At 46.0% G+C, this 13,295-nt stretch overlaps 2 protein-coding genes across 2 annotated transcripts; one reads left to right on the top strand and one right to left on the bottom strand.

Annotated features, from left to right (window-relative positions):
- Positions 1 to 5,606: 5,606 nt before the first annotated feature.
- On the bottom strand, positions 5,607 to 7,537 carry LOC129678265 (SH3 domain-binding protein 1-like). The gene is made up of 4 exons (XM_055608991.1): positions 7,484 to 7,537; positions 7,165 to 7,440; positions 6,666 to 6,994; positions 5,607 to 6,428 (listed from the first exon to the last, which is right to left on the bottom strand). Exons 1-4 carry the CDS (start codon positions 7,535 to 7,537, stop codon positions 6,257 to 6,259), a joined length of 831 nt encoding a protein of 276 aa, XP_055464966.1. The 3' UTR covers positions 5,607 to 6,256.
- Positions 7,372 to 12,304, top strand: LOC129678266 (X-ray repair cross-complementing protein 6-like; the record flags this gene model as incomplete). The annotated part of the gene is made up of 5 exons (XM_055608992.1): positions 7,372 to 7,428; positions 7,832 to 7,919; positions 9,433 to 9,545; positions 11,674 to 11,812; positions 12,050 to 12,304. Coding segments are annotated over exons 2-5 (583 nt in total), but the record flags the coding sequence as incomplete, so codon positions are not given.
- Between the last annotated feature and the right edge of the window lie 991 nt (positions 12,305 to 13,295).

Below are 13,295 nucleotides of genomic sequence, written 5' to 3'. Positions count from 1 at the left end.
GCCTTTGGAGTATGGATGCAAAAAACAAGGCATGGGGGGTCAGCCTGTGTGGATGACAGGTGTAGGGCACGGGGTGCTACTTCAGCCTTCACTACACAGAGTAAAGAGGCACATAAAAGTCTTGGGGTGAGTACCCCCCCCATAAACACAGAGTGGGGTAAACTATAGATACACAGGCTAGATCAGCGTACCGCTGCTGCTATGCAAATGCCTATTTGGAAGAGTTAAGTGGGTGGCAGTGATGGGACCCCAGAGACACAAGCCTCTTTGCAGGCGGCATTTTGTTCCAGTTTGGCAGGGAAAGGAAACACATTAGCTCTTTGCTAGAGATCAAGTGCAGCCCTGGTTTGTGTCACAGAGCGCTGCCCTAGCAACAGTATTTTAACTGGCACTGCGCCAACAGTAAGAGAGACTTAAGTGTTACCTGAAAAGAATGTTTATTTTCAGGGAAAGAGTAAAAGGAAGCTTTTGTATAATGTAAGTAGCCCTCTGCAGTCAATATTATAAGATGCCTGTGAGCAGAAGGGTTTACTCTTCTTGTCTGTGGGGAGAAAAGGGGGGCTAGGAAATCACCATGAGAAGAACTGGTAGAGTATTTGCCTTACACCATACACAAGGAAGCAAGTTCTAACCTGAGCACCACAAAATAATCTATAAATTTTAAAAGGTTGTTTAAAAATATCTAACCGTGTAGTATAGATCCTTTAGAGTCAGCACAGGACTTCCCCCCCCCCCCCACCAGAGTAAAGATAACTATAGTCAGATGTGGCAGTACCCGTAATCCTTTTCCTTGGAAGGCTGAGGCAGGAGAATTGCTGTGGAGCAGCCTGAAATACAGAGTGAGACTTTGTATTGGGTTGGTGGAGAACAGAAATACAGGACGATGGCACATGCCTATAATCCCAGCACTAAGAGATGGAAGCTGAAAGACCACGAGTTGAGAGCCAGCCTAAGCCCATGAAATGTTGCCTCAAACAATCAAACAATCAAAGACCTTAGAAACTGGAGAGAGAGGACTCTGTGGTGAAGAGCACTGGCTGCTCTTCCAGGACACCGGGGTTCTGTTCCCAGCACCCACACGGTGGCTCACAACCACCTGTAACATCAGTTCCGGGGGACCTAATGCCCTTTTCTGGCCTTTGCAGCATAGACAGTGCACAAGAGCCCCCCCAAAAAACAAAACAAAACAAAACATGCATACATATAAAAAACCAAACCAAATCTCCAGAGCTCCTTTTCTTAGTGTGGAGAGGGTCTCCTCTTAATGGCTGCCCATGCATATTAGCTGGGCTTTAGCAAGGCTTGGGGTATGTCCCACCATTTACCCAGCTAGTATTCATGAAATACAAGACTATGTCAGACTCTAGGGCTTCAGCAGAGCTCTTGCCTCATGGAACTTCTAGTCTAGTTGGGGGTGCAGGGGTTGTGGATAGAGATGAAAAAAATGTGCAGTCCTAAACAGGATGGTAAGTACTTCCAGAAGTAACCAGGCTGGTATCAGCACAAGAGAGAGGCATGTGAGCAAGAGCTGGATGGTGGGTTTCCAAAAAGGTTTGTGGGAGAAGAGACATCAGAACGAGATGTCTCCATTTTCTGAATTAGTGATTCATGGGGGAGTGCACAGGCCAATGTTGGTGGAGCCACCTTGGGCTGGTGGTCCTGGGTTCCGTAAGAAAGCAGGCTGTGCAATCCATGTAGGGCAAGGCAGGAAGCAGCCCCATCCATGGCCTCGGCCTCAATTCCTGCCTCTGGCTTCATGCTCAGTCTGAGTTCCTACCTGGGCATTCCTCAGTGGACTGGGATTCAGGATATGTAAACCAAATAAATATTTTTCTTCCCAAGTTGCCTTGGTCATGGTGTTTCATCACAGGAATAATAACCCTAACTAAAACATGGCAGTTTTTTTTTTTGTTTTTGTTTTTGTTTTTAACCAACAAAACTAGATTTTGTTGCAGAATCTAATGCAGTGTGCGTGTTAAACATGAGATGGCAACAGGTGAGGCTGCAGACATTAAACAGGAGTTCGCAGAGCCCTGCAAGCCATTTTGGTTTGCATTTTGCAAGACTGCTATTCCCTCATTCCTTCAGTGGACATCAAACAGTGAGCACACAATGAACAATGAAAACGAGAACAAAGCACAGTTGATTGCATTAGTACATTCCCATTTGAATGAATTCTGTTTAATCTCCAAGTCTGAGTCATTTCTATAATCAATACTGGGAAGGAGGGAATAGTTCGGTGAGGCCCAGCACCACGCACATGTGTGTTCACACTCCTTAGGGGCACTAAGCTGTCACTGGATACTCTGAGGAGTGAGGTTCTCTGCCTCCAAAAGCTCCAGGCTCCTGCTGCCTTTATCTTGGCATGCAACTGTCATCTCTTTTACATGATTATCTAATTTTATACATACATGCACATTACTTTTCAAGAAATTGAAACTTAAGAAGCCTTATTGCTGTTGTTCTAGGAACTAAGTATACAGACCCAAATATTTACTCTATTGCATTCTGTCAAGATGTACACAGATTTAGTGATTTTTTTTTTTTCAAACTCAAGGCCTCATGCATGTTAGCTAAGCAGTCTACTATACAATTACCCTTAACAGCTTTAATCTGAGAGCAATTTGACTAGCTTCTAAGGAAAAATAACTTAGGAATGCATATAAAACTTCTGGTTAGATACTTGTTAGCTTAGTTAAAAGCCAATCTCAGGGCCAGGGAGATGGCTTAGTGGGTAAAGCTACTTGTCATGCTAAGCCTGAGGACCCAGGCAGCAGGACTGGGGGTTCAGAACCAGCCTTGGCTGCATAGTGAGCCCCTATCTTATCCCACACTCCTCCAGGGCCTCTGTATTTCTCTCTGTGTGCCTTTTCACAAAAAGAGGTCAGGAAATTTAAAGAGGAGCTAAAATTATTAAGAGGAAGAGCTGAAGGAAAATTTTAATAGCTAATTATATTAGCCAAATAGTGATATGGGGGGGGAGGTGCAGTTAAACTGTCCACTCAATTAGAATGCTAAGGATAACTGAGGCAAGTGAGATACTGCAGAGCACACTTTGATGAGAGACACATATCCTCCAAATAGGGCAGGGATGTCTAGCTTCCGGGAACCCAGTGCTCTCTTCTGGCCTCTGCTGGTACCAGCACATGCTACGCACACTCAAGCTCAGGTTCCCATGCTTGTATCACTAGAGTTTTATCCATTAAACTATCTCCCCAGGCCCGAAATGTTTTTACTTAACTTGTATAAGGCATCTATTTATTTATTTATTTATTTATCTACCTATCTATCTATCTATTTATTTATTTATTTTTTCGAGACAGGGTTTCTCTGTGTAGCCTTGGCTGTCCTAGAACTTCAAAGATCTGCCAGCCTCTGCCTCTCTGAGTGCATGTGTCACCATGTGGGTGTTGGGAACAGGTCCTCTGCAAGAACAGTATGTGCCCTTAACTACTGAGCCATCTCTCTGGCCCACGGATAAGATCTTAAATGGGAAACTTACATGACGAAGTGACATGAATTTGCTTTGGGAAAAGGAGGGCTAAGAGGTTTGGTCAGAGTCCTAGGAGAGTAGCACACAGACATGGAGGCCAGATCTTTTTCAGTCCATCTTGAGACATCTGTCTAAGGACAGATGGGCATCTGAACAAAGAACCCACTTTACATTAGTCGTAAGGGAACACATTATCTTGGACAGTTGGTATTAGCAAAATGATGGCGAAGTAAGTTGTGCCCATTACCCAGCTCTGCCACTCACCTGCTGGGTGACTTGGAACAAATAACAAGGACCTATTTCACATGGGTGCAGTAGGAGTCTGGTGTGCATAACTCAGGAAAAGGGGGGGCGGCCTGGCTTGTGACAAGTTCTCAACTATTCTGTTTTCTCCTTAGGTTCTTGGGCTCAAAGTCAGGTTGTCAGGCTGGGTGACAAGTGTCCTAACCCGATGGTCTGTCTTGCCAGCCCACACAAATTAATTTTTTTTTCAAGTTCAAATGCATTTTAGGAATGAAAACTTAATATATGGAAACTAACTCAATTAGGTTATACCCAACTGTAAGATTGTAGGTATCTGAGAGGAAAGAACAGAAAGTTAATGCCTATTTTCCACTTATTTTTTTTTTTTTAATTTTGCATGCGTGTACATCTTTAACTTTGGAAAGTAATGATTTTCCCTAACTCTTCCTTCATTTGTTTTGTAAAGGGAATAAAAAACAATACAGGAAAAAAAGAGAATTAAAATTATAGGCAATGCTATGGACCTCTGATTTGCCAAATTAGTGACGTTTCATATTTGGCTGGTGCCTTCTAGAGCATCACAGCTAGTTAAAAGAACAGAGGTGCTAGGGATGTAGCTTGGAGGTGGACTGCTTGCCCAGTGTATTTGAAGTGTCTGGGTCCAAACCCCAGAGGCTACTCTAATGCTTCACCTGCCTTATTCACTTCCTTCTTTACTACCACACTCTATTGCTATATTTCAGCTCCTCCAGCAGCCAGGCTTTCCTGCCCTAGACCCTGGTTGGTCAGTCCTTCTATCTACAACACTAACTCCCTCATCGCCCTCCACAGACTGCTGTGCTTCATTCTGTATTCCCAGCTTAAGTCACAGCTTCTGAAACTCTTATTTAAAATGAGACTCTGATATTATTTTCTACCTTGGCATTTAGCACAGATCACAATTTGCTCTTATTTTACACACACACACACACACACACACTGCGCTAGCTAACACCATGACTGCAAACATCTTTGTTCATTCCACCCACATCATTAAACATTACCACATTAAACATGAGCACATGCTAAGCACTCAAATTAATTTGTTTAATGAATGAAACAACAATATCTAGTGTCTCTGTCAGCTAAGAACAATAACTATTAGGTATTAGGACAAAAATAATCAGGATGGGGAGGGGAGGCTTTATGGGTGGAGGAAATAAACAATGCCTTCCTGTGATAAAACTAAACAAATGGCTGCATTCCAAGGAACATAGCTAGAACCTGACTGATAGAGTCTACCAACGACTCAAAAGCCTCCCAAACAAACAACGCAAAGAGTACTTGGAAGTTTTGCTTTCAGATTTGCCTTTCTTCTTAGGTGTGCTGCCGACCGAACTCCAGCTTTGTGTATGTTAGGTAAGGCCTCTACCACCGAGTCACTAGGCCCTGCCAACAACCCATGACTTAGGTCCAAACTTCTCTCTGATAATGGAATGGGCTGGCTACATAAAGAGTGATCCAACAAACTCATTAAAAATACAGATTCCCAAAGATTCTGGTTCAGTATTTGTAAAATGTGGCTCTACGATTCACACATTTAAAACTTACAGAAGTGTATGTGTTGAAACAGTGAGAAAAAGTTCAGGGCAAAGTTTCCATTAGCTCCCGGTTACCAGTTTCTTTGATAGAGGAATTGTTTTAATTTTATCTCTCTCTCCTGCTCCCTTTTCTTTATTTTATTATTATTTTTTAACACGATGTACTATGTAGCCTAGATTGCTGGTCTTGAAACCACAGCCCTCTGACCTCAGCCTCCTTAGTACTAGGATTACAAGTGTGTTCCACTACAGTTGGCTGACTCTAATACATTTCCCCCGATTTTATTTAACAATATACACTGGAAAGGAACGCACTTGTTTTTGCTTCCGTGTTACAGACCAAGCCCTGGGCTTGAAGCATGTGCGCCAAGCAGGAATTCTCCAGTGAGTGAGCCTCATACTTAGTCAGGTGCTTGTGTTTTTAACGAACATTCTAGCTGATTCTGATGTGAAGCCAAATTTAGAAACCACTCACTGCCCCAGGGTGGAAGGATTAATGAAGTTCAGCTCAGTGACACATCACAAAAAGATGGCCCCCAAAGTTGCCTCGCTTCCTTGATCCCTGCCCCTTGCCTTCACTGAGGAAGAACTAGGCCAGGAAACACTATCGATTGGACGGTGCAAAACTACGTGATTGTCAATCCCTGAACTCCTTTCCTGTCCGTCATTACCTGAAAGGGCAAACCTGACAAATCCTATGGGATACAGACATTTTGGTATCTGACTTGAAGTTATCTCTCTCAGCGCTAAACCATTCGAACCTGAGCGCAAACCAAACACTTCCCCTTAACTAACCCTCACTGACAAAACAGGATCCCGTCTTCCCCCAGAATTGCTTTCTCACCATCTGGTCAAAAGCAATTAGCTGTTGAGCGAAGACCGCATTGTCGGACAGAATGTGATTAGTTCTAAGTTCTGGCTCAGGGTGACCTGACTTGACCTAACCTGGAGCCGCGCGAGTACTCAGGCCCTCTGCCTTCCCATCCACTCCAAGGACTGCAGAGGGAGTTTCCTTTTGGCGCGGAGGGCAGTCACTCCGAGAGCCGCCAGAGGATCTGCAGTGTCGCTTCCACCACCGGGGACACGCGCTGGAGACATCCTCGCTTTCTCTACTTTGAGCCAAAGAAGGAGTGTAGAGGATTCGCCAAGATCAGTCCCTAACTTGCTCCCAGCCGGGACCCTACAAGGGCTTGGATCGTGAAGCTGGAAAAGGGGCTCAGAGAACTCCATCCCGCTCTCTTCCCTGCCCTAATGGGTCTTTTCTCCCACCCGTGGGTCCCTCTACCCCCCCTCGGCAGCGATCTGCCGGCGGCCACCTGCCTACTTCCCGCTGACCCCGGTCCCCTCACCCAGCATGATGGGGCTGAGCCGCCGGGCCAGGCCTTTGGACAAGTCGTACACGTAGAGCTTCACCGGATAGAGATTCGGCGGCTCCATCAGGACCCGTGGCGGCGGCCACGATGGCCCTCGGGCAGCCGGCAGCGGCTTGGACCTTCGGGTACCCGACCAGGGTGGGGAGAGGAGGGAGCGGGGGACCGAGCCGGAGCCCGGCCTGAGGGGGGGGGGGAAGGCGGCCCTGCGCTACTCGCGCCCCACACCCGCGACCGGCAACGACTTCTGTGAGGTGACAGAGATCCCGGAGACTCCGCACAGAACAGGGGGCAGGGGCGGGGACGCACTTTCACGCATGTGCGTTCGGTGCTGACGGGCTGGCGGGGGCGGGGCCTCGGGCAAGGGGCGGGGCTTTCTCTGGCCGCGCGCGGTGCAGTTTAGGGGATGTGGGTGGAAGCCCGGGCTGGGAGTGGGCGTGTCCGCAGGGCGAGTACAAGGGCGTTTGTGCGTGATGACGTTGACGCCGTTGATTGGGGCGAGAGCTGGAGCCCGCGCGGACGCGGGGCCCGCCTTCTGCCGTCCCGGTGGTTTGCTCACTTGCTGCAAAAGCAGGTACGTGTCGGGTGCGGCATGCCTCGGAGGCCTTGCTTGCACGCTGTGTCGCGGGGCCCTCTGCCTCGCCGCGTAGGAGTGTCTGTCGGAAGAGACACGTCTTTTACCCCAGGAGGAGGCATAGAACTGACTGGTGGTGGAGACTTCACTGAGAGTCTCTGCCTGAAGGTCGGGGGAGACCTGGGGAAGGAATGAAGAGTGTTTTAGCCAGACCACCAAGCACCCTCCCAGCCCAGGCGGCGCTGGAGATGGGACCTTCCCGGTTGAGCTGCTCCATGATCCCCCGACCCTCACCCCAGACTTATTGGTCCTGCAGCATCCTTAAGGGATAGCCAAGGGGAAGCTGCTACTGGATGATTCCCATGCTAATTCCTCTGCCCCTTCAAAGACCCAGAGCTCTCAGCAGGAGAGCATTTGAGCAGATCTAAAAAGACCCTAGGAGTCCGTTTCTTCTTTTCCTTCCTTTATTTTATTTTCCTAGTGGCATAGGTAGGCAAGCGCTTTGCCACAGAGCTACCTTCCTCGGGTTTTGTTTTGTTTAAATTTGTCCTTCATAACTTCTCTTGCCTAGTGACAAGCCAACATGTCAGAGTGGGAATCCTACTACAAAACCGATGGCGACGAAGACGAAGAGGAGGAGCAGAGCCCTGACGCAGGTGGTAAGTGGCCTCGTCACGTGGTGTGGTCTGTGTGGAAGAAAGATTTTCTTCCTGCTTTTTTTTACTGTCTACACTTTTTGCTGGGAGTATTTGCTGTCTGACAGCCCTCCCTTTTCTCCCAAGATAATCTAAAATAATTTTTCTCCCTTTGATTTTTGCAGAGCTACTTGTTATTATTCAGGTCCTGTTCAGTCAATGAACATTTCTAACCCTTTATTTTTTTTTAACTAGTCACTGATTAATCTTCAATAAATGGTCATTTTTGTCTTTTTTTTTTTTTTTTTTACTTATTTTTGGTTGTTTTAAACATTTATTTTTATTTTGTGTGTGTGTGTGTGTGTGTGTGTGCATGTCAGGTGCAAAAGGAAGCCAGAAGTGGGAGTTGGCTCTCCTGGAGCGGAAGTGGTGGTGAGCTTTTGTGTGGGTGCTGTGAAATGAACCTGGGGCAGCTGCAAGAGAGGAGCAGGTGTTCTTAACCACTGGTTTGACCGCTGAGCTACCTCTGCAGCTCCTGTTTATTTATTTCTTTTTGAGGCAAGGTCTCATGTAGACTAGGCTGACTTCAAACTCCCTGGTAACTGATGTTGACTTTGAGCTCCTGATAACTCCTGGGAAGTGGGTTTACATGAAAACGGGTGTTGGTGGCCACAGGTCACATGTCCTGTTCTCCACCTTTTCTCCTGCCTCTTGCCTGGAATCTGGGCCCAGCTTCAGGTTTGTACCACAAAACTTCCCTCAACCTCAGAAGAAGAGACTCCCAAGGGCTGGAGGGATGGCTCAGTGGTTAGGAGCACTGGCTCCTCTTCCAGAGGACCTAGGTTCTATTCCCAGCACCCCACATGGTGGTTCACCATCCATAACTCCATTTCCAGGGGACCTAATGCCTTCTTCTGGCCTCTGAGAGTACCAAGCACGCACATAGTCTACATACATATATGCAAGCAAAACTTTCACATATAAAATAAAATGAATACATCTAATAATAAAAACATCTCTCTTTGTAGATCAGGCTGGCCTTTAACTGAGAGATTCACCTGCCTCTGTCTCACAAGTGCTAGGATTAGAGGCACAAATTTTTTTATTTTTATTAATTACACTTTATTCACTTTGTATCCCCCCATAAGCCCCTCCCTTAAATTTTTTAAAAGGAAATAAAAGTAAGTCAAAACTAATGATTTGAGATATATACTTAGATGAATTATAGATACATATAGTGCATGTACTTTGGTGTTGGAACTTGGACCCAGGCATTCACATATGCTATAAAGAAAAATAAGGGAATGATTACCAAAAAGTCAAGATCTTGGTTTCCTTTAGGGAGACGTAGGAAAGACTGAGGGCTCTTGTCAGGGCTCGGGGTCCTGACGGGAGTGGTGGGTTTAAGTGTGTTTGTCCTACAGTAATCTGTCAGGTTGTACTTTTGCTCTATGGGTTTCTTCTCTTTTGTGTGTGTGATAAACATACTAAATATGATGCAAAAGGCAAATGTTTTCTCCCATTTATTTCTCCATAGGAGAGTATAAATATTCAGGAAGAGACAGTTTGATTTTTCTGGTTGATGCCTCCAGGCCCATGTTTGAATCTCAAGGTGAAGATGAAATCACACCTTTTGATATGAGCATTCAGGTAAGACCGCCTTTTCTACAAGGCATGAATGGGCATGGTGGCGCACGCCTTTAATCTCAGCACTTAGGAGTTGAGGCCAGCCTGGTCTACATAGCTAGTTTCAGGATAGCCAAGGGCTACATAGTGAGACCCTGTCTGGAAACACAGAACAAATAGGAAGAAGCCTGTGGAGCAGAATGTGGGTGGGTAAGGTGCTGTGGGAGTCAGGTCAGAACCCCAGGAAGAGCCTTTTGTCTCCTGTTGGACTGACTGAAGTCTGCAGTGTCCACACTGCTTCCAGGACTGTCAGACTGCTTCTCATCCGCAGGCCTCATGTGGGGTCCAGTATCTCCTTTTTAGAGAGAATCATACTTGATTCATAGTTGTCCTGTCCGCCTTGTAGAAAAGGTTTGGGAATGATGGCGTAGGCCTGTAACCTGCACCTTGGAGGCTGAAGTAGGAAGAACATGACTTCAAAGGCAGCTAGGGCTCCATAGTGAGATTCTGCCAAAAGCAGATTAGTGCCACTCTACGTTGTTTTTTTGTTTTTCGAAACAGGGTTTCTCTGTGTAGCCCTGGCTATCCTGGAACTCACTTTGTAGACCAGGCAGGCTACTGAGTGTTGAGATTAAAGGCGTGCACCACATTGCCTGGTTAATTTAAAATTTTCATCAGTGTGTGTGTGTGGTGTGTGTGTGTGAGAGAGAGAGAGAGCATGTGTAAGAGAGAGAGAGAGAAGGGGGTATCATCTGAGCTGGAGTTACAGGGAGTTGTGAGCTGCCTAGGCTGGCCTCAAAATTTACTTTATACCCAAGGATGACCTTAAATTCCTGATGTTGGGGCTGGAGAGATGGCTCAGCAGTTAGAAGCACTAACTGCTCCTCCAGAGGACCTGGGTTCAATTCCCAGCACCCACACAGCAGCTCACAATTGTCTGTACCTACAGTTCCAGGGGATCTGACACCCTCACACAGACATACATCCAGCAAAACACCAATCCACATAAAATAGAAATAAATACGTGAAAAAAAATCCTGATATTCATCCTGTCTCCATCTCCCATGTACTGGTATTATAAATATGTAGTACCAATCCCAGAAAATGCCATTTCTATTTTAAAAATATATTTATCTAAAAATTTATTTATTTTCAAATTTATTTTGTGTGTATGGGTGTTCCGTCTGCAGGTATATCTGTCTACCACTTGTATGCTTGATACCAGAGGATGATAAGAAAAGTGTCAGTACCCAGATCTGGAGTTATATATAGTTGTGAAACTCCATGTGGGATTGGGGAGTCGAACCTGGGTCCTTTGGAAGAGTAGCCAGTGCTCTTAACTGATGAACCATTTCCCCAGCCCTGAAAAATCCCACTTTTAAGTAAAAACATGGACTCTTTAGAAAGTTTCTGCATCAAGGATGGTTTATTCCTCCCACTCCCACCCCAGATGGTTACTTAATACTTGCATCAGAAAAGAGTAGCCACGTGGGAGGACAGCCTCCATCTTATTCTGGGTACCCTGAATATGCTGCTCCCACCATCTGTGTAAGCCTTGGCAGGAAGTGCCTTCTCCTCAGAAATGGATTATAAAGTCAAGTGCTGTTCTGGTGTGGATAAGGTCCTTTTGAGGCTGGCTTAGAGGTTGACAGCAAAGTTCAATCCCCAGTACCAACACACACACATGCACATATACATATATGGACTTAGAACAAGTCTTTTTACAATTTGAGAAGATGAATATTACTTGTAATAAACAGAACACAATTTTTTGTTTGTTTGTTTGTTTGTCAAGACAGGGCTTCTTTGTGTTAACAGGGCCCTGGATGTCCCGGAATTAAGGGCGTGCAGCGCTACGCCCAGCTGCAACACAGTTTTAAAATGAGCACAAGTGGACTGCGGTTATAGATCATTTGGTAGGGTACATGCCTACCATGTATAAAATCAGGAGTTCAATCCCCGGGGCTGCATAAACCCACCATGATGGCACACGCCTACAGCCTCCTGCCTCCACCTTCCAAAGTGCTGGGATTATGGGCATGTGCCAACCGTGCCAGACTTTAGCAGCACTAAGACTGAACAGGGCTCCACCATACTAGGCACTTACAGAAGGCTCATGGTACGCAGACACTCAGAATGCTTGTGTTTTCAGTGTATCCAGAGCGTGTACACCAGTAAGATCATAAGTAGCGATCGGGATCTCCTGGCAGTGGTGTTCTATGGAACCAAGAAGGACAAAAATTCAGTGAACTTCAAAAACATTTATGTCTTACAAGATTTGGATAACCCAGGTCAGTAATCCAAGAACGTGGTTTCCTTTATGTGAGAACATCACTGAGCTGAACAGACAGGACCCTGGAGGAGGCTGCGGCTTTGATCCTGGCTGGGGACCTGCTTTCCTGCACAGTGCATCCTTGTTGGGCACCTCTGCTCTAGTTCTGTGGTGGTTGGGTGGGGAGGGGCTCCAGCCTCTGTTAGTCTGTGGTGAGGGTACCGCTGGATACACTTGTTCCTCTGCCTCCCATCAGGTGCGAAGCGAGTGCTGGAGCTTGACCGGTTCAAGGGACAGCAGGGAAAGAAACATTTCCAAGACACAATTGGCCATGCATCGGATTACTCTCTGAGTGAAGTGCTCTGGGTCTGTGCCAACCTCTTTAGCGACGTCCAGGTCAAGATGAGTCATAAGAGGATCATGCTGTTCACCAATGAAGATGACCCCCATGGCAATGACAGTGCCAAGGCCAGCCGGGCCAGGACCAAAGCCAACGATCTCCATGACACTGGTGGGCATTTTCCTCATTCTTTTATTTTTGTTACTACTTTAAGAATATCTGTTTTATTTTGTGTGTGTGTGCTTGTATGTCTTTAAGTGCACCGTGTGTGTGCATCCAAGAGCCTGTGGAGGTCAGAAGAGTCCTCATATGTCCTAGTGCTGGAGTCTCGGATGGATGTGAGCTGCCATGTGGGTGCTGGGAACCGAACTGAGGTCTTCTGCAAATGCAGCCAGTGTTTTTAATTGCCGAGTCATCTCTCCAGCCCATTTTCTGTTTGCTTTTTTTTCTTTTTTGGAGGGGGTTGAGGCAGGGTTTCTTTGTGTAGCACTAGCTGTCCTGGACTCACCTTGCAGACCAGGTTTTTTTCAAACTCACAGATCCACCTGCCTCTGCTTTCTCAGTGCTGGGATTAACTGTGTGCACCACCGTGCCTGGCTGCGTTTCTTTTCTTTTCTTTTCTTTTTTTAACTTATTTTAGGCACGTGGGTGCTTGAATGCATGTATATCTGTGCATCTATTTCTCCAGCTCCAAGGAATGTATACATTAATTTTTAAAAATGAATTGAAATTTTTTTATATGTATGGATGTTTTTTCTGCGTAGATGTTTGTGCACCACTTTTTTACCTGGTTCCTGTGGAGGCCTAAAGAGGGCTCTGTATATCCTGGAACTGAAGTTAGACAACTGTGAACTGCTGTGTGGGTGCTGGGAATCAAATCTAGGTCCTCTGGAAGAGCAGCCGACTTAACTGCTGTGTTCTTAACTGCTGAACCATCTCTTCGGTTCTTGTTTTTTGTTTTGTTTTGTTTTGTTTTTGTTTTTAAGACAGGGTTTCTCAATGTAGTTCTGACTGTCCTGAACTTCTCTGTAGACCAGGCTGGACTTGAACTCACAGAAATCCACTTGCCCCTACCTCCCCAGTGCCGGGATTAAAGGCATGCGTCACTGCTGCCAGGCCCTTCTTATTATTTTAAATGGTTCCTAACTTTTTTTTTTTAATA

This window comes from Psammomys obesus, unplaced genomic scaffold (genome assembly GCF_907164565.1).
Source record: "Psammomys obesus unplaced genomic scaffold, mPsaObe1.curated_primary_1811, whole genome shotgun sequence".
Taxonomy (NCBI): Eukaryota; Metazoa; Chordata; class Mammalia; order Rodentia; family Muridae; genus Psammomys; species Psammomys obesus.
This window is presented reverse-complemented; position numbering and strand designations above follow the sequence as displayed.

Excerpts from the sequence above, each read along its gene's own strand:
- LOC129678265 (XM_055608991.1), bottom strand. The coding sequence starts at position 7,537 with ATGGAGCAGCTCAACCGGGAAGGTCCCATCTCCAGCGCCGCCTGGGCT. Across the intron at positions 7,441-7,483 it reads GCGCCGCCTGGGCTGGGAGG|GTCTCCCCCGACCTTCAGGC; the intron begins GTGCTTGGTGGT and ends TTCCTTCCCCAG. Across the intron at positions 6,429-6,665 it reads GCTCAGCCCCATCATGCTGG|TAGAGAAAGCGAGGATGTCT; the intron begins GTGAGGGGACCG and ends TTTGGCTCAAAG.